This window comes from Cherax quadricarinatus, chromosome 84, assembly GCF_038502225.1.
Source record: "Cherax quadricarinatus isolate ZL_2023a chromosome 84, ASM3850222v1, whole genome shotgun sequence".
NCBI lineage: Eukaryota > Metazoa > Arthropoda > Malacostraca > Decapoda > Parastacidae > Cherax > Cherax quadricarinatus.
Genome location: NC_091375.1, coordinates 7,732,198 through 7,759,638, shown reverse-complemented (window position 1 = coordinate 7,759,638; position 27,441 = coordinate 7,732,198). Strand labels below are relative to the sequence as shown.

The 27,441-nt window shown below is 40.8% G+C and overlaps 1 protein-coding gene across 27 annotated transcripts in view; it reads right to left on the bottom strand.

Annotated features, from left to right (window-relative positions):
* The window catches only part of sw (short wing), a 187,712-nt gene that overhangs the window by 145,760 nt on the left and 14,511 nt on the right, over positions 1-27,441 (bottom strand). For 19 of the 27 annotated variants that reach the window (XM_070102998.1, XM_070103016.1, XM_053799390.2 and 16 more), the window contains exons 2-4: positions 12,533-12,739; positions 12,184-12,277; positions 2,621-2,729 (exon numbers count right to left, since the gene is read on the bottom strand). In XM_070102998.1, the coding sequence (XP_069959099.1) occupies positions 2,621-2,729; positions 12,184-12,277; positions 12,533-12,694 (365 nt within the window). In that variant the 5' untranslated portion in view covers positions 12,695-12,739. The remainder of the gene's footprint in view (positions 1-2,620; positions 2,730-12,183; positions 12,278-12,532; positions 12,740-27,441) is intronic. The other 8 variants (XM_070103002.1, XM_070103013.1, XM_070103009.1 and 5 more) reach the window with 3 other exon arrangements.

The following is a 27,441-nucleotide window of genomic DNA, read 5'->3' as shown; positions in this document are numbered from 1 at the left end:
TCTTCTATTTTTTGGTGCGAATAAAAATTCATTATGTGAATAAAAAATCAAAATGGAATTTCCGGTCACTTTATTTTGTAGTTGAAACAGTTGACTTGGCGATTTCTTGTGCTCAATCGATAGAATAGAAGTATTACTAGTGAAATAGCTAAGAATTTGGTCGACTTGAGTAATGTAATTGGCGTAAAATGGGAGTCAAAGTCAGCAAAATCGCCGATTCGTAAATACTGCTGACACCTCAAAATTCACGAGAGCATAATATATTCAATTTTCCATCAAATTTCGTACTTTTTGTTTTATTACATTCACAAAAAGATTCTCTACCATTTTATCTGAAAAAATAACAATTTTTTTTTTTTTTTTAAATTCTTGGACACCACTTCAGATTTTGGCCTTGGGCCCTGAAAGGGTTAAGGATCCCTAGCTTTATTGACGAGCTATTTACAGGTTAAGGATTCCTAATTTTATTGGCAAGCTAAGAGCTGTTACCTACATCAGCTCATTTGAAAGCATTTTTATTGTTATGCGCTCTCTCTCTCTCTCTCTCTCTCTCTCTCTCTCTCTCTCTCTCTCTCTCTCTCTCTCTCTCTCTCTCTCTCTCACTCACTCTCTCTCTCTCTCACTATCTCTCTCACTCACACTCTCTCTCTCACACTCACTCACACTCACTCACACACACACACACTCACACACACACTCACACACTCACTCACTCACTCACACACTCACTCACACACTCACTCACTCACACACTCACTCACACACTCACTCACACACTCACTCACACACTCACTCACACACTCACTCACACACTCACACACTCACACACTCACTCACTCACACACTCACACACACACTCACTCACACACTCACTAACTCACACACTCACTCACACACACACACACACAAAAGATGAACTATACAGATGCCATATAGATAGCATGATCCAAGAGTGGTAAAAGTGCATGAGGCAGTGGGTAAAACAAAAGGGGAGGTAAAGCAGCTGGGATCAAGACAGAAATTTTAAATGCAGGTGGGAATATAGTTTTGGAGTTGTTGGCATTTTTGTTTAATAAATGTATGAAAGAGTGAAAGGTACTTAAGGATTGGCAGATAGCCATTCGCGGGCCCGGGGGTCAGTGTGTAAGCATTAGTATTAGTATGCCTTAAATGCACACACATGCTACTGGCTTTCTTTTTTTTACGCTTAAGATTTTATTACACGTAAACTACATTTTTATACTGCACATGTAAATAAAATCGGTATAACTTTAAATGTCCATATTAGCAAAACACTCCTGGTTATGCAGAGCATTTCAGGCTAATTAGGTCAATTTTGTCTCCAGGATCTGACCCACACCAGTTGGCTAACACCCAGGTACCTATTATATAGACAGGTGAACATAGACAGCAGGTGACTTAAGGAAACACGTCCTAATGCTTCCACCCATACTGGGGATCGACCCCTGGACCTCAGTGTGAGAGCTGAGTGCACTACCAATTGAGCTATGGGACACCTTGGTGGTACCAATGCTCTTTAATGGGTGTTAAGTATGGGTGGCAAATGTTGCAACAAGGAGAATGCCTTCACCTCCATCAAAGGCTAAGTAATAAAAAAAGATCAGACATACAGATAATTTCAATAGCAACACTGCGATTTACAGCATAACTTGCAGAGATTGCAACAAAAAATACACAGCTGAAAAATAAAGAACACTAGAACTCTGGTTTGCAAATAAAACTATACCTGCAACCAGGACAACAAAATAATGTAATGCCTGCATATAAAATAGAACACTGGGAGGCATCATAGAATTTAACCTTTTCAATATCTTCAACATAGATCTGTTATTAATACAAGTGTCACTCACACAGATCTATGTTTTAAGCACAGTGCCCTCAAATAAGTTGCAAATGATAAATTTTGGTCTAGACATGAAAAAGTCTGTGGAGTAAGTATACACAGTATATAAAAAAAAATTTCATGCCCCACAGTGCATGATGATAAAAGCAAACCTCTAATGCTGTGCCTGGTTTAACTATTTCAGAGGCAGTTACATAGAAATACTTCACTGAGGTCAGGGTCCCTCACGTAGTTCTACAACATGAGCTCAGCTTACTCGGATAAGCTGTGAGCAATAAATTTTGGCCTGGCTATGAGAGAATGGATTTGAGCAGTAAGTGTGCAGTATAAAAAAAAAAAAAAAAAAAAAAAAGGCAAAATTACTCATGCGTAAATTGCACCAAGAATGCCAACTTTGCGCCTGTGTAATTCTGTAATTTTTCCAGCAATTTTCGTACTTACAGTGTATTACCTTCAGAAAAAGATTCTCTACCATTTCAGAAAAACATATTTTTTGTATTTTTTAATGATTGCTGGGTAATTATCTTAAGTTTCATCTCCCAAGATTTTGCTTCTGCACCATCGTACAGTGGAATCATTGTAAGTCGAGGAACACCCGTACACCGCTGCTTCTGAAGAAGCTACTCTTGGAGAAAGGTTTCATTACATGTCTATCATGCATGTTTTAACTATAACTTGTTGATAAAGTGTCACCTTAACAGTTACACCAAACATTTGTTATTTAATCCTGGCAAGCATTACAACAGAATAATATACCTGGGTGTGCGTGGAGATGCTGTAGAATTGGCCTCCAAGCTCTTATCCGGGGAGCCACTATGATCTCCTCCTGGCTCAGAAGACATGCTCGACATGCTTGATAGCACTTCTGAAAGTCAAACAAAAGTGGTACCGTGATTTCCAGGGCATTAGAAAATGCTGATAAAAATATTATTTTTAATTTAAAAATAAGATGTTAAATACAATTAACTAAGCAGAAGAACTCTGATAACAGTTGATTTCTGAAAGCAAAACATGCAACTGTCAGTAAAACAGTGGAAAGTGAAATTGACTCCCAAATTAGCAAGAGTTTGGCCCCTAGAGCTCCTCACGCATTTAGAATTCTCAGACACCGCTAAATTCTGTCCACATAATAAATTTTGTTTCAGATTTGGACTTGTCTTGAGTTTCAAAGTCATATTTAGATATTGCTCTAATTCCATTAATACTGACAGCCATAAAAAAAATCCATAAATGATATATACTTGGCAATGGGAAATCCAGTGAGCATGATTGGAATGAACACCTAATATGGTTAGTTTTCAGTTTAGGCAAGATCATGTGGCAAGTCACAAAATATGCACAACAATAAAAAACATGACCAATCAAAGATGTTTTTGAGATACCCTTCGGTAAAAATGTATGGTATACAGTATAGTATTGTACTGGTTGATCTTGTGTACAAGTCAACCCTTGACTTCTTTTTAAAAATATATGATACTGTACAGTATCTCTTATACACAGTAGTCCTCCCATTTTCACAGTGAATACGTTCCAAGACCTACTGTGGATACCTGAAACTGTGGATAGTAGCAAACCCTATACCTAAGTTGTTTTTCATTTAGTACATACATAGCATCTATGATAATTCGTAGTTTGGAAATTAGGAGGTGTGAGTTGTTGAGGTGGACTGGACATGTAAAGAGGAAGGAAGGAAATAGAATGGCTTCAAGTGTGTATAAATCTGTAGTGGAGGGGAGGCAGGTTAGGGGTTGGCCTAGGAAAGGTTGGAGGGAAGGGGTAAAGGAGCATGAGTGAGCATTTTAGATAAGAGTGAATGGAGACGCATGGTTTTTAGGACTTGATGTGCTGTTGGAGTGTGAGCAAGGTAACATGTATGAAGAGATTCGGGGAAACCAGCAGGCCAGACTTCAGTCCTGGAGATGGAAAGTACAGTGACTGCACTCTGAAGGAGGGATGTTAATGCTGCAGTTTTATAACTGTAGTGTAAGCGTACCTCAGGCAAGTAACTGACGGAGTGAATGATGATGCAAGTTTTTCTTTTTCGTGCCACCCTGCCTTGGTGGGAGACGGCCAATGTGTTAATAATAATAAAAATCTGATAAAGTTTAATCGATAAATTACGCATAATAAGTAGAGAATTAACAATTTTTCACTGATGGGAAGCACTTCACAGCTTCTCTGAGGCTTTGAAGAACTGTCACCCTCACTACTTTTGTGCTTTGGGACCATTATTAAGCAAAATTAAGGGCTATTTTTGGGCCATGGTAAACCATGGATAACTGAAACTAGGGAAACCAAATCCATGGATACAAAGGTTCTACTGTACTAAAGTCTGTGCTAGTTTTTGAGGGATAGTATATCAACATGTGAGAAAGCACTGAATTGGGTGTTGGAATTCTATTAACCCTTTCACTGTAGGTGATGTATAGCAAGAGTTTGACCCCTACAACTCCTCATGCATTTAGAATTCTCAGACACCACTAAATTCTATCCACATAATAAATTTTGTCAGTGACGTATGTATTAATACACCAAAATTCTAGCAGCTTCAAATCTAGCAGGAGAGAGCTGGTAGACCTACATGAGAGAGTCTGGGTCTGTGTGGTCAATGTGCACAGTACAAAAAAAAAATCCTATAGCACGCAGTGCATGAGAAAAAGTAACTAAGACCATGTTTTCGGTTTAAAACACCGACTTTGAGGTGTATTTTTGTATGGTATTTATGGTTGTATTCTCGTTTTCTTGGTCTCATTTGACAGAAAGGAAGATATGTTACAGAACTAGAGATGATATTGATTGCTTTCATGATGAAAAGTACTTTGAAATTGAGCTCAAATTAGCTGAAATATTTGATTTTTGCCAATGTTCAAGAGTAAACAAATGACATCATCATCCAAAACGCATCCAACTGGCCAGTCTAATACACAGTCATGAATGGGTTGACATTATTTATACAATTATTAAAATAATGCAGAAGTCTGCATAACAGTAAATCTTCAATTTTTTGTGTGAATAAGAATTCAAAATGGAAAGCAAGAGTAATAAAGGAGGGGCCTGGAGAGGTGACTAATGAACAGAGAAAATGTTATTTTAGTGCCAGGAATGTCTGCATTGTTTATTTTGGACCCTAATTTGAAATTGGTATCTTCTGAAATTTGTGTGAAATTGGCCAAATTGCCAATTTCTGACAACTTTATTGGGTAGTTGAAATCAGTAAATGGGTAGTTTCTTGTACTCAACTGATAGAACAAATGAAGTTCTAGTGAAAAAGCTATGCATTTGGTCGACTGGAACAATGGAACTGGCTGAAAATAGGGCTCAAAGTGAGCGAAATCGCTGATGTGTTTATAACGCCAAGACCCCTAACTTCGTGAGAGCGTAATTCCATAAGTTTTCCATCAAATTTTGTACTTTTGGTGTCATTACCATTGAGAAAAGATTCTCTATCGTTTCATAAGAAAAATAATTTTTTTTTTTAAATTCTTCGACAGTGACAGCAAGTTTGTGAGCAGGGGTCTCGACAGTGAAAGGGTTTAGTATCTATGTCAAGGAGAGAGATACAGCACTACTTGCTCTGCAATATCTTAGATTATTTTATTACCCACAAAAATACATCGAGGATATAATAGCAGGTTATCAGTATATATACCTTTGATGAATTTCAAGTTTTCTTGCACCTTGAGCCTGGCTGGCCCTGAGCCAGGTTTCTCTATTTACTTGGTCAACCAGGCTGTTGCTGATGGTGGCCCACTGGCCCACATAAATAATCACAGCCTGGTTGAGCTGTTACTTGATAGAGGGACTTCTACACTTGTCCTGGCAATATTTCTGATATCTTGTAAGATGCTGATCAATCTAGAGCCACAAATGCTGACAAAGTGCTGTGTTTGTGCCCACTGCACCTTTGCTTGACTTAGACATAAAAGTATAATAGTATAATTTCTGGAGTTACATTAGATTGTTTCAGGGAAATACAGTGGACCCCCGCATAATGATCACCTCCAAATGCGACCAATTATGTAAGTGTATTTATGTAAGTGCGTTTGTATGTGTATGTTTGGGGGTCTGAAATTGACTAATCTACTTCACAATATTCCTTATGGGAAAAAATTCGGTCAGTACTGGCACCTGAACATACTACTGGAATGAAAAAAGTTCGTTAACCGGGGGTCCACTGTACATAAAATGCAAATTTTTTAAATCGGCATCTGAATTCAGTTAGAAAATTTTTTTTAATTCAACTGGCTAATTATTCCACAATTTGGTCCTTCTATATGCATGGAGTTTGTATGCAGGTTCAGACAAATCCAAGGAATATCGAAGAGATATTTGTTTACAGAGAGACGACAGTCTCCTGTTACAGTATTACTAGAAATGTATTAGGCGAACATCAGCATCAGAATGTACAATACATATTTACCAGGCCCAGGGATCTGAATAAGAACAGTTTATTATGTAAAATTATTGTTCATCATGGTTTTGATAGCTTTCCTCTGGTGTGTGATATCTGTTTTGAGGTGGACAGACGAGATAATGCTCCAAGCATAAATTCTATAGGTGAAAGACGGGTAAATGAGAGAGCAGTAGTGTTATTACAATACTACAGTAAAGATGTGGGACACAATAGTGAAGTTTTGAAGAGTATACCTACAGTTAGTGAAACTTTTTAAATGAGATGTTTATGGGACTAAATTTAAATATATACAAGATTTGATCACATGAGAAAAATTATTTGGTTGGTTACATTATTTAGGAATACAAGTCAAAATTTATACAGTAGCTGGGTAGGCAGGATAAAAATCACAACAAAGTGAAATAAAAAGCAACAGTAGTAATAATGTGATAAAGGATAATGGTAGAGACTAAAGTCAAAATTATGGTCAAGATTAAAGAAAGACAAGGGTTACATAGTGTAATTAATAAGATATGTAACTGTGATATACTTGTGAAGTTTCTCAAGTTTTTATACTCTTGCAACCCTGCCTGAGGGCAAGGCTTTTCTCATGACTGACTGGTCAGAAAGACTGTTCCTCTTGGTGGCCCGCTGGCCCACACATCCATCACAGCCCCTGCTGATCTGGTGGCAATCCAATTTCCTTTTGAAATTTTCTACATCTGTCCCATGTCTACTGGTAGAAGGTTGGATAGTTGAGGCCCATAAATGTTGGCACAGTGTTTTCTTATTGTGCCCATGGTGCCTAAAATAGGAGTCAAAGTGGGCAGACTTGATGGTGTGTAAATACCGCTGAAATAACACGGTAGTGTTATTTCATCAATTTTCAATCAAATATCGTACTTTTTGTTTTATTACCTTCAGAAAGAAAGATTCTCTACCATTTCATAAGAAAAAAATAAATTCTTGGACTCTGTGGACAAGGACCCTCAAAGTGGTTATTACAATATTTCATAACAGTAACTCTGTTTTTTGGTGTGAATAAAAATTCTTTGTGAATAAAAATAAAAATGGAATTCATGTATAAAGCTGGGAATGTAACTAATGAAAAAAGGAAATGTTATTTTAGTGCCAGGAATGCCTGCATTGTTTATTTTGGACCTTATTTTGAAACTGAAATATTTTGAAATTTTTGTGAAATTAGCCAAATTACCAATTTCTGATCACTTTATTGGGTAATTGAAATAATTTATTGGGCAGTTTCTTGTGCTCAGTTGATAAAATGGAAAGTGTATTAGCAAAATAGCTAATAATTTGGTCAACTGGGATAATATAATTATTCTTCTTTCAACAAACTGGCCATGTCCCACCGAAGCAGTGTGTGGCCCAAAAACAAAAACAAAAGTTTCTTTTTTTAACTTTAGTAATGTATACAGGAGAATGGAGTACTAGCCCCTTGCTCCCGGCATGTTAGTTGCCTCTTATGACACGCACAGCTTATGGAGGAAGAATTCTATTCCACTTTCCCATGGAGATAAGAGGAGATAAACAAGAACAAGAACTAGTAACAAAATAGAAGAAAACCCAGACAGGTGTGTGTATACAGTGGACTCCCGGTTCGTGAAGCCATTGGTATCCAATAAATCCGGTATCCGAAGCATTATATCGCAAAAAATTTGCCTCGGTTCCCGTTACAAAACCCGGTATGCGATACGATTCGTATGAGATGTGTCCACGTGTGGCCTGAACTGCCCCATGTGTGCCAGTGTTTACAAGCCAGCCAGTGTGCGCGCATCTAAGGATACATTCGGTACATTCGATATTATCCATATTATCACGGTTTTTGGTGCTTGTTTCTGCAAAATAAGTCACCATGGGCCCCAAGAAAGCTTCTAGTGCCAACCCATCGAAACCAAGGGTGCTAATGACTATTGAAATGAAGAAAGAGATAATTGCAAAGTATGAAAGTGGAGTGCATGTGTCGGACCTGGCCGAGTTGTATAGTAAATCCCAATCAACCATCTCTACTATAGTGAGCAGGAAAACGGCTATCAAGGAAGCTATTCTTGCAAAAGGTGCAACTGTGATTACGAAACAGCGACCGCAAGTGTTAGAAAATGTTAAGACTGTTATTGGTGTGGTTAAATGAAAAACAGATAGCAGGAGATAGCATCTCTCAAGCGATCATTTGTGAAAAGGCTAGGCAGTTGCATGAGGATTTAATTAGAAAAATGCCTGCAACTAGTGGTGATGTGAGTGAATTTAAGGCCAGCAAAGGTTGGTTTGAAAGATTTAAGAATCGTAATGGCATACATAGTGTGATTAGGCATGGTGAGGCTGCCAGTTCAGACCAAAAAGCAGCTGAAAAATGTGTGCATGAATTCAAGAAGTACATAGAGGCTGAAGGATTGAAACCTGAACAAGTGTTTAATTGTGACGAAACAGGCCTGTTTTGGAAGAAATTGCCAAGCAGGACTTACATTACTCAGGAGGAAAAGGCACTCCCAGGACATAAGCCTATGAAAGACAGGCTTACTCTTCTGATGTTAGACAATGCTAGTGGTGATTGCAAAGTGAAGCCTTTATTGGTGTATCACTCAGAAACTCCCAGAGCGTTCAGGCAAAAGAATATCCTCAAGGCTAATTTGTGTGTGCTGTGGAGGGCAAACACTAAGACATGGGTCACTAGGGACTTTTTCTACGACTGGTTACACCAAGCATTTGCCCCCAATGTGAAAAATTACCTAATTGAAAAGAAATTAGACCTTAAGTGCCTCCTGGTGTTAGACAATGCTCCTGGTCATCCTACAGACTTGGCAGAGCAACTTTGTGGGGACATGAGCTTCATTAAGGTCAAGTTTTTGCCTCCTAATACCACTCCTCTCCTGCAGCCCATGGACCAGCAAGTCATTTCCAACTTCAAGAAACTGTACACAAAAGCTATGTTTGAAAGGTGCTTTGAAGTGACCACAGATACTCTATTGACTCTAAAGGAGTTTTGGAAGGATCACTTTAATATCCTCAATTGTGTAAACCTTATAGGTAAGGCTTAGGAGGGAGTGACTAAGAGGACCTTGGGATTTTGAAGGGTTTGAGGCTAACCCTGAGAATCCTATGCCAGTTGAGGAATCCATTGTGGCATTGGGGAAGTCCTTGGGGTTGGAGGTTAGTGGGGAGGATATGGAAGAGTTGGTGGAGGAGGACAATGACAAACTAACCACTGATGAGCTGCTAGATCATCTTCATCAGCAAGAGGCCAGACCTGAGGAAACTGCTTCGGAGGAGGGGAGAGAGAAATTGACGAAGTTGCCTACTTCAAAGATTAAGGAAATGTGTGCAAAGTGGCTTGAAGTGCAAACCTTTTTTGATGAAAATCACCCTGACACAGCTACTGCAAGCCGTGTTGGCAACCTGTACACTGACAATGTTGTGAACCACTTTAGGAAAGTCATAAAGGAACGAGAGGTACAGGCCTCTATGGACAGATATGTTGTGCGACGAAGTCCAGTGACTCTCAAGCTGGTCCTAGTGGCATTAAAAGAAGAAGGGAAGTAACCCCAGAAAAGGACTTGCTACCTCAAGCCCTAATGGAGGGGGATTCCCCTTCTAAACATTAAAAACTTCAACACTCTCCCCTCCTCCCATCCCATCAATCATCACCAGATCTTCATTAAAGGTAAGTGTCAATTATTCTATTGTGATTATTCTATTGTTATTATTGTTATTGTAATTACATTGCATTAAACGTAATATTTCATTTGGTAAAAGTTTTTTTTTTCATACTTTTGGGTGTCTTGCACGGATTAATTTGATTTCCATTATTTCTTATGGGGAAAATTGATTCGCTTTCCAATAATTTTGGTTTACAATGAGCTCTCAGGAATGGATTAATATCGTGAACCGGGGTTCCACTGTACATACATTTGTACACGTATGTGTAGTGTGACCTAAGTCGAAGTAGCAAGACATACCTGAAATCTTGCATATTTATGAGACAGAAAAATGATGCCAGCAATCCCACCATCACATAAAACAATTAGAGGCTTTCGTTGTACACTCATTAGCAGGACGGTAGTACCTCCCTGGGAGGTTGCTGTCTACCAACCTACTACCTATGCCTTTACCACTGATATAACTTTGAAGAGTTTCAAAAGTTCACTACTCTCGGAGCCCAGCCATGGGTCAGGCTCATCTGGTGCTTGCCTAGTCAACTAGGCTGTTGCTGCTGGAGGTCTGCTGCCCCATACATCCATCACAGCCTGATTGATCTGGCACCTGGTGAAGAAACTTGTCCAGTTTCCTCTTGAACGGTTCTACACTCATCCCAGCCGTGTTTCTGACATCTAGTGAGATGTTGAGTAGTCTGGGACCCCAGATGTTGAGACAGTGTTCCCTTACTGTCCCCACCACACCCTTGCTCCTCACTGGGTTTATTTTGCACTTCTTCCCGTATCTCTCACTCTGGTATGTTATGGCAGTGTGCAGATTTGGGACCAGGCCCTCGAATACTTTCCAGATACATATATATATTATCATGCATCTCTCTCTCCTCAGCTCCAATGAGTGCATGTTCAAGACCTGAAGGCGTTTCCAGCAATTTAGGTGCTTTACTGGCTCAATGTGAGCCATAAACAATCTCTGAATTTGTTCCAGCTCTGACATTTCTCCCTCTTTGAATGGGGCCACCAGCACTGAGCAATATTCTAAATGAGGGAGCACTAGCAATTTGAAGTGTGTCACCATTGGCATTATTTCCCTGGTTTTGAAAGTTCTCAATACCCACCCCATCATCTTCCTGGCTGTCGTGATCTTTGTCTTGTTATGGTCTTTAAAAGAAAGGTCAGCCAACATAATTATTCCCAGGTTTTTTACGTGTTCCTTTCGTTCTATTTGGTGACCCTCTTGAGTTTTGTATATAGTGTTCCTTTTGAGTTCATTCTTTCTATACCTAAGCAGCGGGAACTTATCACCACTGAACATCATGTTCTCCACTGCCCATTGAAAAACCCTACTTATGTCTTCCTGTAATTTTTCCCTGTCCTCTACTATAGTGACTTTCATGCATATTTTAGTGTCATTTGCAAATGATACAAAAGTGTGATGGGTGTTTTTATCTTATTTCTGCTAGAACAATATAATTACCTAAGTAAATTAGGACTCAAAGTTGGCAAAATTGCCAATGTGTAAATAATGCTGACACAGCAAAATTCATCAGTTTTCCATCAAATTTCATACCATTTCATAAGAAAAAAATATAAAAAAAAATAATTTCAAATTCTTGAACCCTGTGGACAAGCTTCAGATCGGGAGTCTGGGCCCCTGAAGGGTTTAAGTAAGTGGTTGTGCCAGGAGGAAACTTGTGGTTCTCACTGTCAAGCAGAAACTAAATAGGTTGAGGCTGTCATCACAGTGGCATGGGTATGTTAGGAATATGGTATTAAGAAACATTATCTGATATCCATAAAAGCAAGGACAAACTTACAGACTATACTGTTAAGTTTAGTGTAGGGATGATAGTAAAACTTTACAGCTCCTCTGACTAAGAATAAAAGTTATTCTGAATCACTAATATCAATCAACATAGTTTATACATCATTTCTCCAGCACAAAAAGGGAGGTAAAATTATTGTAAATTATGTACAGTACCATAAAATTACAGTATAATACTGTACTGTAGTACCTGTATTCTTAGTATCTGGTTCTCTTCTGCATTAGCAGACCAAGTCCACTAGTTCAAAAGATAACCAGACAATTATGAAAAATTTATTTTATAATTCGGAAATTTGGGACAATTGGAAATATTTTACACCCACTCTTCCTCCAATTAGTTCGTTAAAGAGAGTTCACTATACAGTCGTGTGTAACAACTAAGAATAGCACAGGAAAAACTACACCTACTATTTGAGATAAGGAAAAATAGGGTTACCTGAAACTGGAGCCACTCCAAGTGAGGAGAGCATCTTATCCAAGTCCTGATCATCGCGAGGGACACTGCTGGCTCGCACTGCTGCTTCCTGAGCCTGCACAAAAACAAATATATCAATTTATAAGGAATCCAGTTTCTAACAAACTAACAGCACATTCACTTGTTATGAGGATACAATAAAGACAATAGAGCACTATCCTTGACTCAGAACATTTCATAAATATATACAAGACTGATCACCCAGTTTGTGATCTGTACTCAAAATAATGTTTTATATGCTTACAACAGTGCAGTATTGTGTGTAAAAGTAGCATAAAATATACATAATACATCTTAGAAAGACTAGCACCTCTTTTTCCAGTTGTTTTCTTCGTCTGTTCTCTCTCTCTGCACGCAACTGCTTCAACTTAGCCAATTTGCGTTCCTTCTCTTCTTTCCAAGCAGTTCTTCTGTCAGGGGAGTCCAGACGCAAGCGATCCATTGCATTGATGCCAACACCTTGGGACATCATTTTGCTGTTTGCTTCAAGTTTATTTACTGTATTATTCAATATAATCTACAGTATCACAAAATAACACTTCAGACACTTAACTTTCACTTACCACTCTTGGAATTATTTTGTACAGTAATATGGTACACAAAAACAAAGCCTACTACTAATAAAGTTTAGCAATCATTCCTTAACCCATTCACTGTCTCATCTGTAGATCTACATCACTGATGCCAGAGTCACTCATGTAGACCCACATGTGAGTTCAGCTCCCACAGATGAGCTATGAACAGAAATTTTGGTCTAGAAATGAGAGAATGGGTCTGTGCAGCAAGTGTGCACAGTAGGTATAAAAAAAACTGCAACACACGACTGGCTGTTTCTTGGTATCATTTGAGAGAATGAAAAACATGACTTTGGTTGCTTTCAGAACTTGAAGTATCTTAAAATCAGTCTCAAAATATTGGAAGTATGTATTTGATTTTTGACAACATTCCTGAGGATAGGTTAGGTCTCTGCCCTTCATCCCCAGCCCCTATCTGCTTTATAGGTTTTTATTAGGTCTGATTCAATATTTGGATACTGTGCACCATGATCAATCATTCCTGGTTATATTTTATTAATCAAGAAATAAAGTAAATCTTCAAATTGGCCAAATTACCAACTTCTGTGTACTTTATAGAGTAGTTTTGATAGTTGAATGGGCAGGTAGTTATGCTCATTCAATAAAACAGAAGGCATACTAGTGAAATAGCTAGAAATTTGGCTGTCTTGATTAATGGAATTGGCTTAACCCCTTAATGGTCAGTGCCGTAGTTCTAGACTGAATGCTGGGTCAGTGCCATAGTTCTACTCAAGAGCTCAACTCACTCAGATAAGCTGTGAGTGGTAAATACTGGCTTAAGATATATGAGAATGGGTCAATGTGGTAAGTGTGAACCATATAAAAAAAAAAAGTCCTGCCCCACGAAATGCATGATGGGGAAAAAAATTAAATGAATTAAACGAATAAACGAGAGAGAGAGAGTACATGAGAGGAGAGACGAGAGTTACGTAAACAAACCAGCCGAACACGCATGTTACGTAGAGTGTTTATGTAATTTTGAAAAAATGTCATAGATGAATTAAGCAAAATGTCTATATTAACGTTTTATACAACATTTAATGCACTTCAGAGTGATTACTATTGTGTGTTATTATCATTATTAATATGGCATCTTCAAGACTAATAAGACACTCTTAGTGATTTTCATGTGTACCTGCATGCCAGCACAGTAAGTTTACTTAGGTACAGGTGCACACAAGCATCATTATCAGAGTACGTATATATAAAATATGAAATAACTTTAAAACACTTGAAATTTTGGAAATTTTCCAAACATAACGGAGAGATGTGGTGCTCATGGAGAATGTAAACAAACCGGGTGGCGCGTGCCGTATTAGAAAGACAGGGAGCCATATAGTTATTACCTGGAGTTTACCTGGAAAAAGTTCCGGGGGTCAACGCCCCCGCGGCCCGGTCTGTGACCAGGCCTCCTGGAGGATCAGAGCCTGATCAACCCGGTTGTTACTGCTGGCTGCACGCAATCCAACGTACGAGTCACAGCCCGACTGGTCAGGTACCGACTTTAGGCGTTTGTCCAGTGCCTGCTTGAAGACAGCCAGGGGTCTATTGGTAATCCCCCTTATGTATGCTGGGAGGCAGTTGAACGGTCTCGGGCCCCTGACACTTATTGTATGGTCTCTTAACGTGCTAGTGACACCCCTGCTTTTCATTGGGGGGATGTTGCATCATCTGCCGAGTCTTTTGCTTTTGTTGTGAGTGATTTTCGTGTGCAAGTTCGGTACTAGTCCCTCTAGGATTTTCCAGGTGTATATAATCATGCATCTCTCCTGCCTGCGTTCCAGGGAGTACAGGTTCAGGAACTTCAAGCACTCCCAGTAATTGAGGTGTTTTATCTCTGTTATGCACGCCGTGAAGGTTCTCTGTACATTTTCTAGGTCAGCAATTCCACCTGCCTTGAAAGGTGCTGTTAGTGTGCTGCATTAGCGGAATGCCGTAAGGCAAAACGCTGTAAAGAGGGGCCCTACTGTAGAGTACACTGAAAGCTGCTGCTATGATCTTACAGTTCATGGTATATGACCGTGATACAGTACATATTTTTATTTTTTGAGAATCAAGCACATGATTTATAAAGGACTTGACAATATACTGTCTTAATTGAATAAGCACACAAACATACCAAGGTTAGTAGCATACAGTATGTGCCACCAAGTACTGTGCTCTTGATTCTGATCTTTCTCCCTCTCCCAAGCTTTCATGTTTTACTATTTGGTTTTTCTTCCTTGAAGTCACTTGTTTGACCAACCCTGCAGTCTGTCCAGGTCATATTGTAGTGTTTACAACTATAATCTCCATGTGAACTACATGTTCCTTGAAGATATGGACTACATTCATCGTTTTCCACTGACTTGTTACTTCCATGCCAGCACCGACTCATCCACATGGGTTTAACTCTTTCTATGAATATATTAACAATAAGCCATTAACTTCATATTGATTGGATAGAGTAGTTCATAATACCAGTACCACCTTTCTCAAAAACCATAGTGACACTTAAATCCAAGCATATTTAACATAGCCGAGTAACTCTTACTGTAGTATCTTATAATAATGAAAATAATAAAAAATTTATTTTAGCATGATCCACGTTTGTACAAAGGAGTATAACAACTGGGTGTACATGCCAAAAGCCCCTTTTTTATGAAGAGCATTTCAGGAAAACGTAAGACTAACTTAAGATTAATAAGGCAATAATAGTGCAGTAATTGTACATATGGTCATTAAGTGAGTTACAATGAATACAAGAAAACTGACTATTCTATTAGTTCATGATATGGCTTTAACAAGTTTGGTAGACAAGAATTACAGTTTTGATTATTAACCTAAGGCAGACACAATGGAATGATTAACACTCGAGAGGATTACAGATATTGAGAATAAGTATATATACTGATTATAATGTTTCAACTACATTCATGATATTGAGCAAATGCATGTATAGTTTTTATATATTTATTTATTTATGATGGGCTAGGATAGGTTAAGGAGATAAGGTGTTTTCTAACTAGTTTTAAAAATGCTAGCTAGCTGTTAGTGGTGTCTCAGTCTCTCTTGGTCAACACTTCCTCTTTAACTCTGGCACTGCCCTCCACACTGTACACCACCTTAAATTGTTTTTTCATTTCCTTGCAGACTTTAATGTTGCTCCTAGTGAGCCATCCCTGCTTCCTTCATTCTTCAGTCTTTTAAACTAATTCTTTAGAATTACCTTTTTATTGGAACTCCTTAGAAACTTAAATTCACTATTATTATTATTATTATTTTATTACTGAATTGTGATGTCTGATACTTCTGGCAAAACAGCTACTGAATAAATGAAGGAGAATGTGTTTCTTTTTTTGTGGGGAGGGTTATGATATGTTCTTGGGAGATAGCCTGTGGTAAAAAAATAAATTACCATGGGGGAAAAAGAGCTACCCAGGAACGGTAAGTACAGTGGTCCCTCAGTTACAATATTAATTTGTTCAAGACATAAAATATCTCAAAACTATCATTATGCAAACCACAAAATACATACATGGTTTTATGGTAATTTGTCCCAAGACCCAAGAAGTGCAACTTTTACTGTGGCTTGGACTTAAGACACTCACAGATATAACTTAACCCTTTGACTGTTTCAGGCCCCTCTCTGAAACTGTCATTCTATGTCGCTCAATTTTTGAAAAAAAAAAAATATTTTTTCTTATGAAATGATAGAGAATCTTTTCCCGATGGTAATGACACCAAAAGTTCGAAATTTGGTCGAAAACTCGTGGAATTATGCTCCCGCGAAGTTAGCGGTCTCGGCGACATATGCGTATCGGCGATTTCGCCGACTTTGAGCCCAATTTTCAGCCAATTCCATTGTTCCAGTTGACCAAACTCATAGCTATTTCTTTAGAACTCCATTTTATCTATCAGCTGAGTACAAGAAACCTCCCATTTACTAATTTGGACTACCCAATATGGTGGTCAGAAATTGGCAATTTGGCCAATTTCACGCAAAATAAAAAAGATGCCAATTTCAAAATAGGGTCCAGAATAAACAAGGTAGACATTCGTGGCACTAAAATAACATATGCTCTGTTCATTAGTCACATCTCTAGGTCCCTCTTATATTATTATTGCTTTCTATTTTGATTTTTTATTCATACAAAAAAATACAAAATTTACTGTTATGCAGACGACTGCATTATTGTAAAAATGGTATAAATAATATCAATGCACTAGTGAAAGAATATTAGACTCCCCAGTTGACGTGTATTGGACGTGTGGTGTGATTTATGTACTCTTGAACATTGGTAAAAATCGAACATTTCCGCTACTTTGAGCTCAGTTTCAAGGTCGTTTTCATCGTAAAAGTAATGAAAATCATCTCTATTTCTGTAATATGTTTTCCATTTTATCACCTAAGACCATGAAAACGCGAATACAACGATAAATACTATACGAAAATACACCTCAAAGTCGGCGTTTTATTCCAAAAAAAACAATCAGAGTTTTTTTTTTCTCATTACGCAATGTGTGCTGCAGGATTTTTTTTATGTGGTGCACACTGACCACACAGACCCATTCTCTCACATGTGGGCCTACCAGCTTTCTCCCACTTGATTTGAAGCCGCTAGAATTATTGAGTATATATACGTCAGAAACATTGGCTCGTAAGACGTATTTATACGTCGAAAACAGTCAAAGGGTTAAAGGCACTATCTTTCTTCATCTGTTGCTCTCTTTACCATATCTTCCTTCATCTGCTACTCTCACCCACAACAACAGTCTTTCCAGCTCTATGATAATTTTTCTGCCCTTTTTTTCAATAACTTAGAATCATCAGCCACTTTAATATTCTTTATAATTTCTTTTTGCTTAGTAATAGTAGGGAATTGTGGAAATCCATATTTACACACCAATGCACTAATTCTAACTTCTTTTTTCACAGCTTTTTATTTGATGCTTAGAGAGACTGCCTACTATATACTGTGCACTCTAGGGGCCATGATGACTAGGTAAAACAAAAGAGGGTGTAATTAAATCATAAGTGCAGTTCTTTCTTTCTTTCTTTCAACACACCGGCCGTATCCCACCGAGGCGGGGTGGCCCAAAAGGAAATACGAAAGTTTCTCCTTTTACATTTAGTAATATGTATATACAGGAGAAGGGGTTACTAGCTCCTTGCTCCCGGCATTTTAGTCGCCTCTTACAACACGCATGGCTTACGGAGGAAGAATTCTGTTCCACTTCCCCATGGAGGTAAGAGGAAATAAACAAGAACAAGAACTAGAAAGAAAATAGAAGAAAACCCAAAGGGGTGTGTATATATATGTTTGTACATGTATGTGTAGTGTGACCTAAGTGTAAGTAGAAGTAGCAAGACATACCTGAAATCTTGCATGTGTATGAGACAGATAAAAAAAGACACCAGCAATCTTACCATCGTGTAAAACAATTACAGGCTTCAGTTTTACACTCACTTGGCAGGACGGTAGTACCTCCCTGGGCGGTTGCTGTCTACCAACCTACTACCTAGATAGATGCAGTTATGAAGGGTAAATAAGTATAAGCTGGTACAGGAGACAACACACATGGTAGTTTCAAGTTGAGCTTGTGTGGACTGCACACTGGGGATGGAGGAGGAGGTTATGTCACATGTTGATGGTGGATGGACTGGAGTATAGTTGATGATGGGTGAGGTTTAGGTGTGGTGACAAGATTGGACATTAGTGATTTAGGGAATGGTTTGTTGGGTAGGTGCTGAGGGAAAGAGAATATGTATAATTTCACTGAGAGAGGTTGATGGTTTAGTTGTGGGTGAAGGGGGGAATAGAGTAAGTGTATGGAAACTAGATCTAGTGTGCTGTATAGGAGAGGAGGGTGAACCTTGAAGAATAACTGCTGGCACCTGGGCTAGGCAGGTGGAGTACCAGACTAGATGTGTTTCTGTGGGATGAGTATCCTCTCATCATGCCATTCCCATTCCGCTGTTCTTTTGTGCTTCTTTAACTGTTAACTCTTGTTTTCTGTTCTTTTTCTTTAAAGAGTAAACACTGTCATATCTTGACCTTTGCCTGATGCAAGATGTTTTATAATATGTACTTGTCATACAAGGACTTTCTGGAAGGTGTGTATTCACTTAGTTGTGTTTTGCAGGGTCAAGTCATAGCTTCTGGCTCTATTACTGACAGTCTTTATTGATTTCTGGACCTCGGGACTCATCATATTTTTACTTAAACTGTGTATGACATTTGCCTCCAATGTCTCTTCATCTAGTTCATTGCACTTAATCCTAAGACTAAAAAAGCATTACATGTCCTAATATCCATTTCACTTATCTGTATCTTTTACTGGTAGGTTGATACTCGCCTATTTGTGGTTACAGAGACAGCCTCAGTTCCAGCCCCCACCTCTTTGCTGGCTGATACTGGGCTCCCCCTCTTCTGGCTGCATGAGCCCTATCATAACTATTCTTATAACTATGTATGGATCCTGCCTCCACCACTTCGTTGTCTTTTTTGTATCTTAATCATGTTACCCTGGTCCTTCTGTCCTCTGGTGTCATTAGGTTTATTTAGCTCCTCTAACCTTTCTTCACAGCTCACACCCCTCAACTCTGAGACTTGTCTTGTTGGTAGACAGCAACCATCCAGGGAGGTACTACCCTCTTATCAAATGAGTGTAAATTAGAAATCTGTTAAATAAATCACAAAATGGATGGGGGTTTGAAGCCATGGCAGGCAAGTCGTAAAACTCTCAGGTCAGTGTGCTAACCACTCAGTCAGATGGCTGGTTAACACTGGCCTCTGAGTTTTATGACTCACTTGCCATGGGTTTAAATCCAACACCCTCTGTAATTCATTTACAATTGTGGTATTATGAATTTTTGAGTCAATCTGTTAAATTGTTTGCACATATGGCATAATTGTTGATATTTTCAGTCTCACAAACATAAAATATCCCACAGATCTTACAAATTTCTATTTACATTCAGTATACACATACTGTACCTTTACTTTCCCATGTACTCCTTAAAAATATTTAATCATGTAATATTTCCTTTCTAACCTAGGAAGTCTGGTGTGAGACCAGACTGTGGGAAAGTTAATACCAGGAAGCCTGGTCTGAGACCAGACTGAGAAATACCAGGAAGGCTGGTCCAAGACCAGAATGTGGGAAAGTTAATATCAGGAAGCCTGGTCTGAGACCAGATTGTGGGAAAGTTAATACCAGGAAGTCTGGTCTGAGACTAGACTGTGTAAGTAAGTTTATTCAGGTATACACAAATACAGTTACATAGATTATCATACATAGCAGCACATGTGTAGAGAACCTAGGATAACCCAAAAAAGTCAGACAGAATGACTTATTTCCATTGGGGTCCTGTGGGAAAGATAATCCCAGGAAGCCTGGTCTAAGACCAGACTATGGGAAAGATAATACCTGGACTACGAAAAGATAACAATCATCTGTGTCCCCTGGCTGCCCTCTCCCAGCAGCACTCTGTCCTTATCTAATCTCCTTAGTATTTTACACATCATCCTGTTCCTCCTATCTTCTAGTGTTGTTAGATTGAGTTTTTCAAGCATTTCCTCACAGCACCATCTTTCTAATTTCTAGCAGCTCTCTAGTTTCAATGTCTGATTGAGTGCAGGTCTCATGTTGGAGTCCCATACAAGACAGGCCTACCTGGAGGGTATTATGGGGGATCAATCCCCCATGCAGCCCAGTCCATGATCAGGCCTCCTGGTGGATCAGGGCCTGATCAACCAGGTTGTTCTTAAGTTAACAAGTTTAGAATACTGAAACTATGACAAAAGTTGTACAACTGATGTGTATTGACTGGCTTTGTGCAAGGTGGCTTACTCCTAACTCATGCTATATATATATTGTCTGCTGCATCTCTCCTTCAAGGTTGTGGTCACCCTCCTGAATTCTAATAACCACAATACTGACCAATAATAAGTGCCATCTGATCCAGTCATCTTGCATTATATTAAAAAACAAGTGTTGAATTTGTATAAGTCATTTTCCTCATTAATGCCACACATGTAAGTAGCAATGTTTATATACTGTAGTTTTAAGATTATCTCCTGCAGGTCAAGTATCTACTACATCCTGAATGGCAGACCAGGAAGCACAGTCTCTTGGAGAGGATTATTTATCACCAGTGTCCACTTTAACACCTACTTTTTTACCACTGTCCTCTGCCTTACATTCTTTAAGTATTCTTGTAGCCACTCTTGTACCTTCCCTTTTGCTTTAGCTGCTCTTTCAATTTTCAAGTCAGCAAGCACCTTGCGTGGCACTATGTCCAATGCTTCCTTATAGTCTTGAAAGATGCAGTCTACTTATCACTCGCTCCTGATTCATTTTTGTTACTGTCATACAACTTTAAGGATTCTCAAACTATAATTCACTGTCTGAGCCTGTGTTAGTCATCTCTGAGGAGTCGTGTCTTTCTAGGTGCTCTACTGTTCTTAAGATATTTTCTGGGACTACACCTTAGACTATATGCTAGTCTACTAAACTGTTATATAGGTCAGTGTCTCTTATCCATTTGCTTTTATAAATAAAGCCTCTCCTCACTTAACAATGGAGTTCCATTCCTAAGACCACATCGGTAAACGAATTCATCGCTAAACAAGAAGCATACTATAATGGTAGTGGGTTTGTGTCAACCATCTTTGAGATTGTTTTAATGTCACCTTTGCACCATTTATAACATTTTTAGTATACGTATTTTTAAATGTTTATACAGTAGTGTACTGTACGTATACTGTAATAAACAGAAGAGAATAAATCAGCTCTAATACATTATTTACGTATGCATACTGGTCAGAGAGCCCATCGTAAGTTCGAGTCGTCGGTAAACGAGTACGTCGCTGAGGAGAGGCTGTATTGAATCACATCAGCATTTCCCCTTCAAACTTCTATTCCTCATCCTCTGCCCCTTTCTTCCCTCATAGTGGCATCTCCCTTCTTCTTCAATTAAAATCACACAGGAAGAGGAAAGTAAACCCACAGAAGTTGTGAAGTTCCTGGGGAATGGCTAGACAAAAATCAGGTTTGATCCAAGGAAGGGAAGCAAAGATGCAGTTACTTAGATCAAGGGCTCTTCAGTAGCACTGAGGCACCTGCCTTGAAGGGATCACTGTAAACTTTTACAACAATAACATGTATGTAACACTTCCCTTAACTAGCAGTCATGCACAGTTCAACTCTTCCTTAACCCTTTGGGGATTTCGGACGTACTAGTACATCTTACGGCCCAGGGTTTTTGACGTACTAGTACGCCTAAATTCTAGCACCCTCAATTCTAGTGAGAGAAAGCTGGTAGGCGTACATATGAAAGAATGGGTCTATGTGGTCACTGTGCGCAGTATAAAAAAAAATCCTGCAGCACACAGTGCGTAATGAGAAAAAAAAAACTTTGCCATGTTTTTGGAATAAAACAGCGACTTTGCACTGTATTTTCATATGGTATTTATTGTTGTATTCTAGTTTTCCTGGTCTCATTTTATAGAATGGAAGACATATTACAGAAATTGAGATGATTTTGACTGGTTTTACAATGAAAAGTACCTTGAAATTGAGCTCAAAGTAGCAGAAATGTTCGATTTTTACCAAAGTTCAAAAGTAAACAAATCATGCCAAGCGTCCAATACACACCAACTGGTGAGTCTAATATTCTTTCACAAGTGCGCTGATATTATTTATACCATTTCTACACTAATGCAGTAGTCTGCATAACAGTAAATCTTATTTTTTTGTAAGAATAAAAATTCAAAGTGGAAAGCCAAAGAAATATAAGAGGGGCCTGGGGATGTGACTAACGAACAGAGAACTTGTTATTTTAGTGCCAGGAATGTTTTTCTTGTTTATTCTGGACCCTATTCGGAAACTGACATCTTTTGAAATTTGTGTGAAATTGGCAAAATTGCTCAATTCTGACCACTTTATTGGATAGTTGAAATCGGTAAATGGGTGGTTTCTTGTACTCATTCGATAGAAAAAATGGAGTTCTAGCGAAATAGTTATGATTTGTGTCGACTAGTACACTGGAATTGGCCGAAAATAGGGCTCAAAGTGGGCAAAATCGCCAATGCGTAAACATCGTCGAGACCGCAAACTTCACGAGAGCATAATTCCATAAGTTTTCCATCAAATTTCATACTTTTGGTGTCATTATGATCGGGAAAAAAATCTCTATCTTTTCATAACAAAAAATAATTTTTTTTTTAATTTGGCCGACCCTGAGAACAATGTCTCTGAGAGGACCTGTCGACCCCCAAAGGGTTAAGTCAAACTATTACAGTACTTATTATCTTAGCCATTCTTCTTGTCTGGCTGTACTACTGTCTCCTTTTCAAACGAGCTTTCTTTTCTCTCTTCTTATTCAAGCATCTTATATCACTTTCACTTAGTTGCTTTCTTTCCTTTCCTGAATTATCCATTCCCTTTTACTTAGTTTCTGCGATGCTGCACTTTTGTAAACCACGAGCTCACTATGTTCTTTGTATTGCCATCCTTGTTACACAACTACTGCTTCCTGATAGTATATCATGTACTGTTTTGCCTTAGCTTTATTACCACTGAACTTTATTCCAGGATGCTCATATTGTGTAATAATCTCTCAGTCTTGTATTACCCTGGGTCTTACTATCTACCCCCTACCATCACCAAGCAGCCAAATCATAGAACTACAGTATATGGATGCAGCATTCTCATTTAATTTCCTAAATGTCTATACAAGAACATAAAAAGATGGAACACTGCAACAGGCCTACTGATCCATGTGAAGCAGGTCCATGCCCCCGCAGCCTAGAACAATGACCACTTAGTCAAGTCACTTCCACTTAGGGAAGGAGCACGGCACCAGACCTGGTAGCCCAAGCTAGTCAGGTCCAACTTACACCCACCCACACCCACTCATGTATTTATCCAACCTATTTTTAAAACTACACAAGGTCTTAGCTTCTATGACAGCACTCGGGAGTTTGTTCCATTCATTCACAACTTTATTACCAAACCAGTGCTTTCCTATGTCCTTCCTGAATCTGAACTTTTCCAACTTGAAGCCATTGCTGCGAGTCCTGTCTTGGCTGGATATTTTCAGCACGCTATTTACATCCCCTTTATTTATTCCTGTTTTCCATTTATACACCTCAATCATATCCCCCCTAATTCTACGCCTTTCTAGAGAGTGCAGATTCAGGGCCCTCAGTCTATCCTCATGGGGAAGATTTCTGATACACGGGATCAGATCCAGGCCACACAGGGAAAAATCCATACATAATTTGCAATGAAGGAATGTGATTGCACTTCTGTTTTTCATTGCATTTAATATATACTTCCCATGGCTGGCTCACCCTGCCTTGGCGGAGCACAGGTGGCTCACCCTGCCTCACTGGAGCACGGCCGGCTCACCCTGCCTTGTCGGAGCACGACTGCCTCACCCTGCCTCGCCGGAGCACGGCTGGCTCACCCTGCCTCGGCAGGGCATGGCCGACTCGCCCTGCCTCGGTGGGCACGGCCAGCTCACCCTGCCTCGGTGGTGCCCAGCCGGCTCACACTACCTCACCAGGGCCCAGCCGGCTCACACTACCTCACCAGGGCCCAGCCGGCTCACACTGCCTCGGTGAGGCATGGCCAGCTCACCCTGCCTCGGCAGGGCACGGCCGGCTCACCCTGCCTCGGCAGGGCACGGCTGGCTCACCCTGCCTCAGTGGGACAGTGTATGGACAGGTCAGTTAGGGGAGGGGGTCAGTGTGGGGAGGGGGTCAGTGTGGGGGTCGGGGGGGTCAGTGTTAATAAGTGACAGATATTGCGAGTACTGGCATGTATTGTCTCCTGTGTATCACGTGGTGTCCTGTGGACCGTGTGGTGTCCTGTGGATCGTGTGGTGTCCTGTGGATCGTGTGGTGTCCTGTGGATCGTGTGGTGTCCTGTGGATCGTGTGGTGTCCTGTGGATCGCGTGGTGTCCTGTGGATCGTGTGGTGTTCTGTGGATCGCGTGGTGTCCTGTGGATCACGTGGTGTCCTGTTGATCGCGAGGTGCCCTGTGGATCTCGAGGTGCCCTGTGCACTGTGTAGCGTCCTGTGGACAGCGTAGCGTCCTGTGTATTGCGTAGCGTCCTGCGTCTCGTGTTGGGTCGTGCGTCTCGTGTTGGGTCGTGCGTCTCGTGTTGGGTCGTGCGTCTCGTGTTGGGTCGTGCGTCTCGTGTTGGGTCGTGCGTCTCGTGTTGGGTCGTGCGTCTCGTGTTGGGTCGTGCGTCTCGTGTTGGGTCGTGCGTCTCGTGTTGGGTCGTGCGTCTCGTGTTGGGTCGTGCGTCTCGTGTTGGGTCGTGCGTCTCGTGTTGGGTCGTGCGTCTCGTGTTGGGTCGTGCGTCTCGTGTTGGGTCGTGCGTCTCGTGTTGGGTCGTGCGTCTCGTGTTGGGTCGTGCGTCTCGTGTTGGGTCGTGCGTCTCGTGTTGGGTCGTGCGTCTCGTGTTGGGTCGTGCGTCTCGTGTTGGGTCGTGCGTCTCGTGTTGGGTCGTGCGTCTCGTGTTGGGTCGTGCGTCTCGTGTTGGGTCGTGCGTCTCGTGTTGGGTCGTGCGTCTCGTGTTGGGTCGTGCGTCTCTTGCTGGGTCGTGAGTCTCGTGCTGGGTCGTGAGTCTCGTGCTGGGTCCTGTGTTATGCTGGGTCCTGTGTTGTGCTAGGCCCTGTGTTGTGCTAGGCCGTGTTGTGCTGGGTCGTGCATTGTGTTGGGTTGTGCGTTGTGCTGGGTCATGTTGTGCTAGGTCTTGTACTGTGTACTGTTCACTGTGTTGGGTCATATGTTGAGTATTGTTCATTGTGTTGGGTCGTATGTTGAGTATTGTTCATTGTGTTGGGTCACGTGTTGGGTCACGTGTTGGGTCACGTGTCGGGTCACGTGTCGGGTCACGTGTCGGGTCACGTGTCGGGTCACGTGTCGGGTCACGTGTCGGGTCACGTGTCGGGTCACGTGTCGGGTCACGTGTCGGGTCACGTGTCGGGTCACGTGTCGGGTCACGTGTCGGGTCACGTGTCGGGTCACGTGTCGGGTCACGTGTCGGGTCACGTGTCGGGTCACGTGTCGGGTCACGTGTCAGGTTGTGTACCATGTATTGTGTGATGTGTCGAGTACTGTCCCATCGTGTACTGTGTTTTTTATAGTGTCGTGTATACCTGGAGAGGGTTTTGGGGGTTAATGCCTCCGCGGCCCGGTCTGTGACCAAGCCTTGCGGTAGATCAGGGCCTGATCAACCAGGCTGTTACTGTTGGCTGCACATGAGAGAGAGAGACAGAGAGAGAGACAGAGAGACAGAGACAGAGACAGAGACACAGACAGAGACAGAGACAGAGAGACAGAGACAGACAGAGAGACAGAGACAGAGACAGACAGACAGAGATAGAGTGTGAGAGTGAGAGATAAGATTTTGTTTGGAATTTTAACCCCAGAGGGTTAGCCACCCAGGATAACCCAAGAAAGGTGGTGCATCATCGAGGACTGTCTTATTTTTTATTGGGCCCTTCTATCTTGTCCCCCAGGATGCCACCCACACTAGTCAACTACTTGCTACTAGGTGAACAGGATAACAGGTGTAAGGAAACGCGCTGAAATGTTTCAACCCCGCCAGGAATCGAACCTGGGCCTTCCGCCTGTGAAGCGAGAGCTTTGCCAGCCAAGCCACAGGGCCACAGAGACAGACAGAGACAGTGTGTGTGTACGTGCGTGTACTCACCTAGTTGTAGTTGCAGGGGTCTAGTCACAGCTCCTGACCCCACCTCTTCACTGACCGCTACTCGGTCACTCTTCCTGCTCCATGAGCTTTATCGTACCTCTTCTCAAAGCTATGTATGGATCGTGCCTCCACTACATCACTACCCAGACTATTCCACTTCCTGTCAACTCTGTGACTGAAGAAATACTTCCTAACATCCCTGTGGTTCATCCGAGTCTATAACTTCCAACTGTGACCCCTTGTTGCTGTGTCCCATCTCTGGAACATCCTGTCTCTGTCCACCTTGTCGATTGCTCTCGTTATCATATCCCCCCTATCTCTCCTGTCTTCCAGTGTCGTCAAGTTGATTTCCCTTAACCTCTCCTCGTAGGACATACCCCTTAGCTCCGGGACTAGTCTTGCTGCAAACCTCTGCACTTTTAGTTTCGTTACATGCTTGGCTAGGTGAGGGTTCCAAACTGGTGCTGCAAACTCCAATATGGGCCTAACGTACACAGTGTACAGGGTCCTGAATGACTCATTTACATGTTGGAATGCTGTTCTTAGGTTTGCCAGGCGCCCGTATGCTGCAGCAGTTATTTGGTTGATGTGCGCCTCAAGAGATGTGCCCGATGTTAAACTCACCCCAAGATCCTTTTTCTTGAGTGAGATTTTGGTCTTCTTTGCCCTTCTCCAATCTTCATGACTTTGCACTGTGCGTGTGCGTGTGTGTGTAGCAAAACCCATTTAATATAAAATGCACAAGTGGTAAAGTTAAAACAACCTTGAGAATGTCAGGCAGTGTTGCCTGAGGCTACAACTCTCTCAGTATTGACGTACCTTCCGTCCGTCTGAACACACCATTTCTCCACAAACCTCAAACTTTTCTTCGCTATCAGAGTGGTGAATTCAACAGCATCAAGTAACACAGCTTAACTACAACAGAA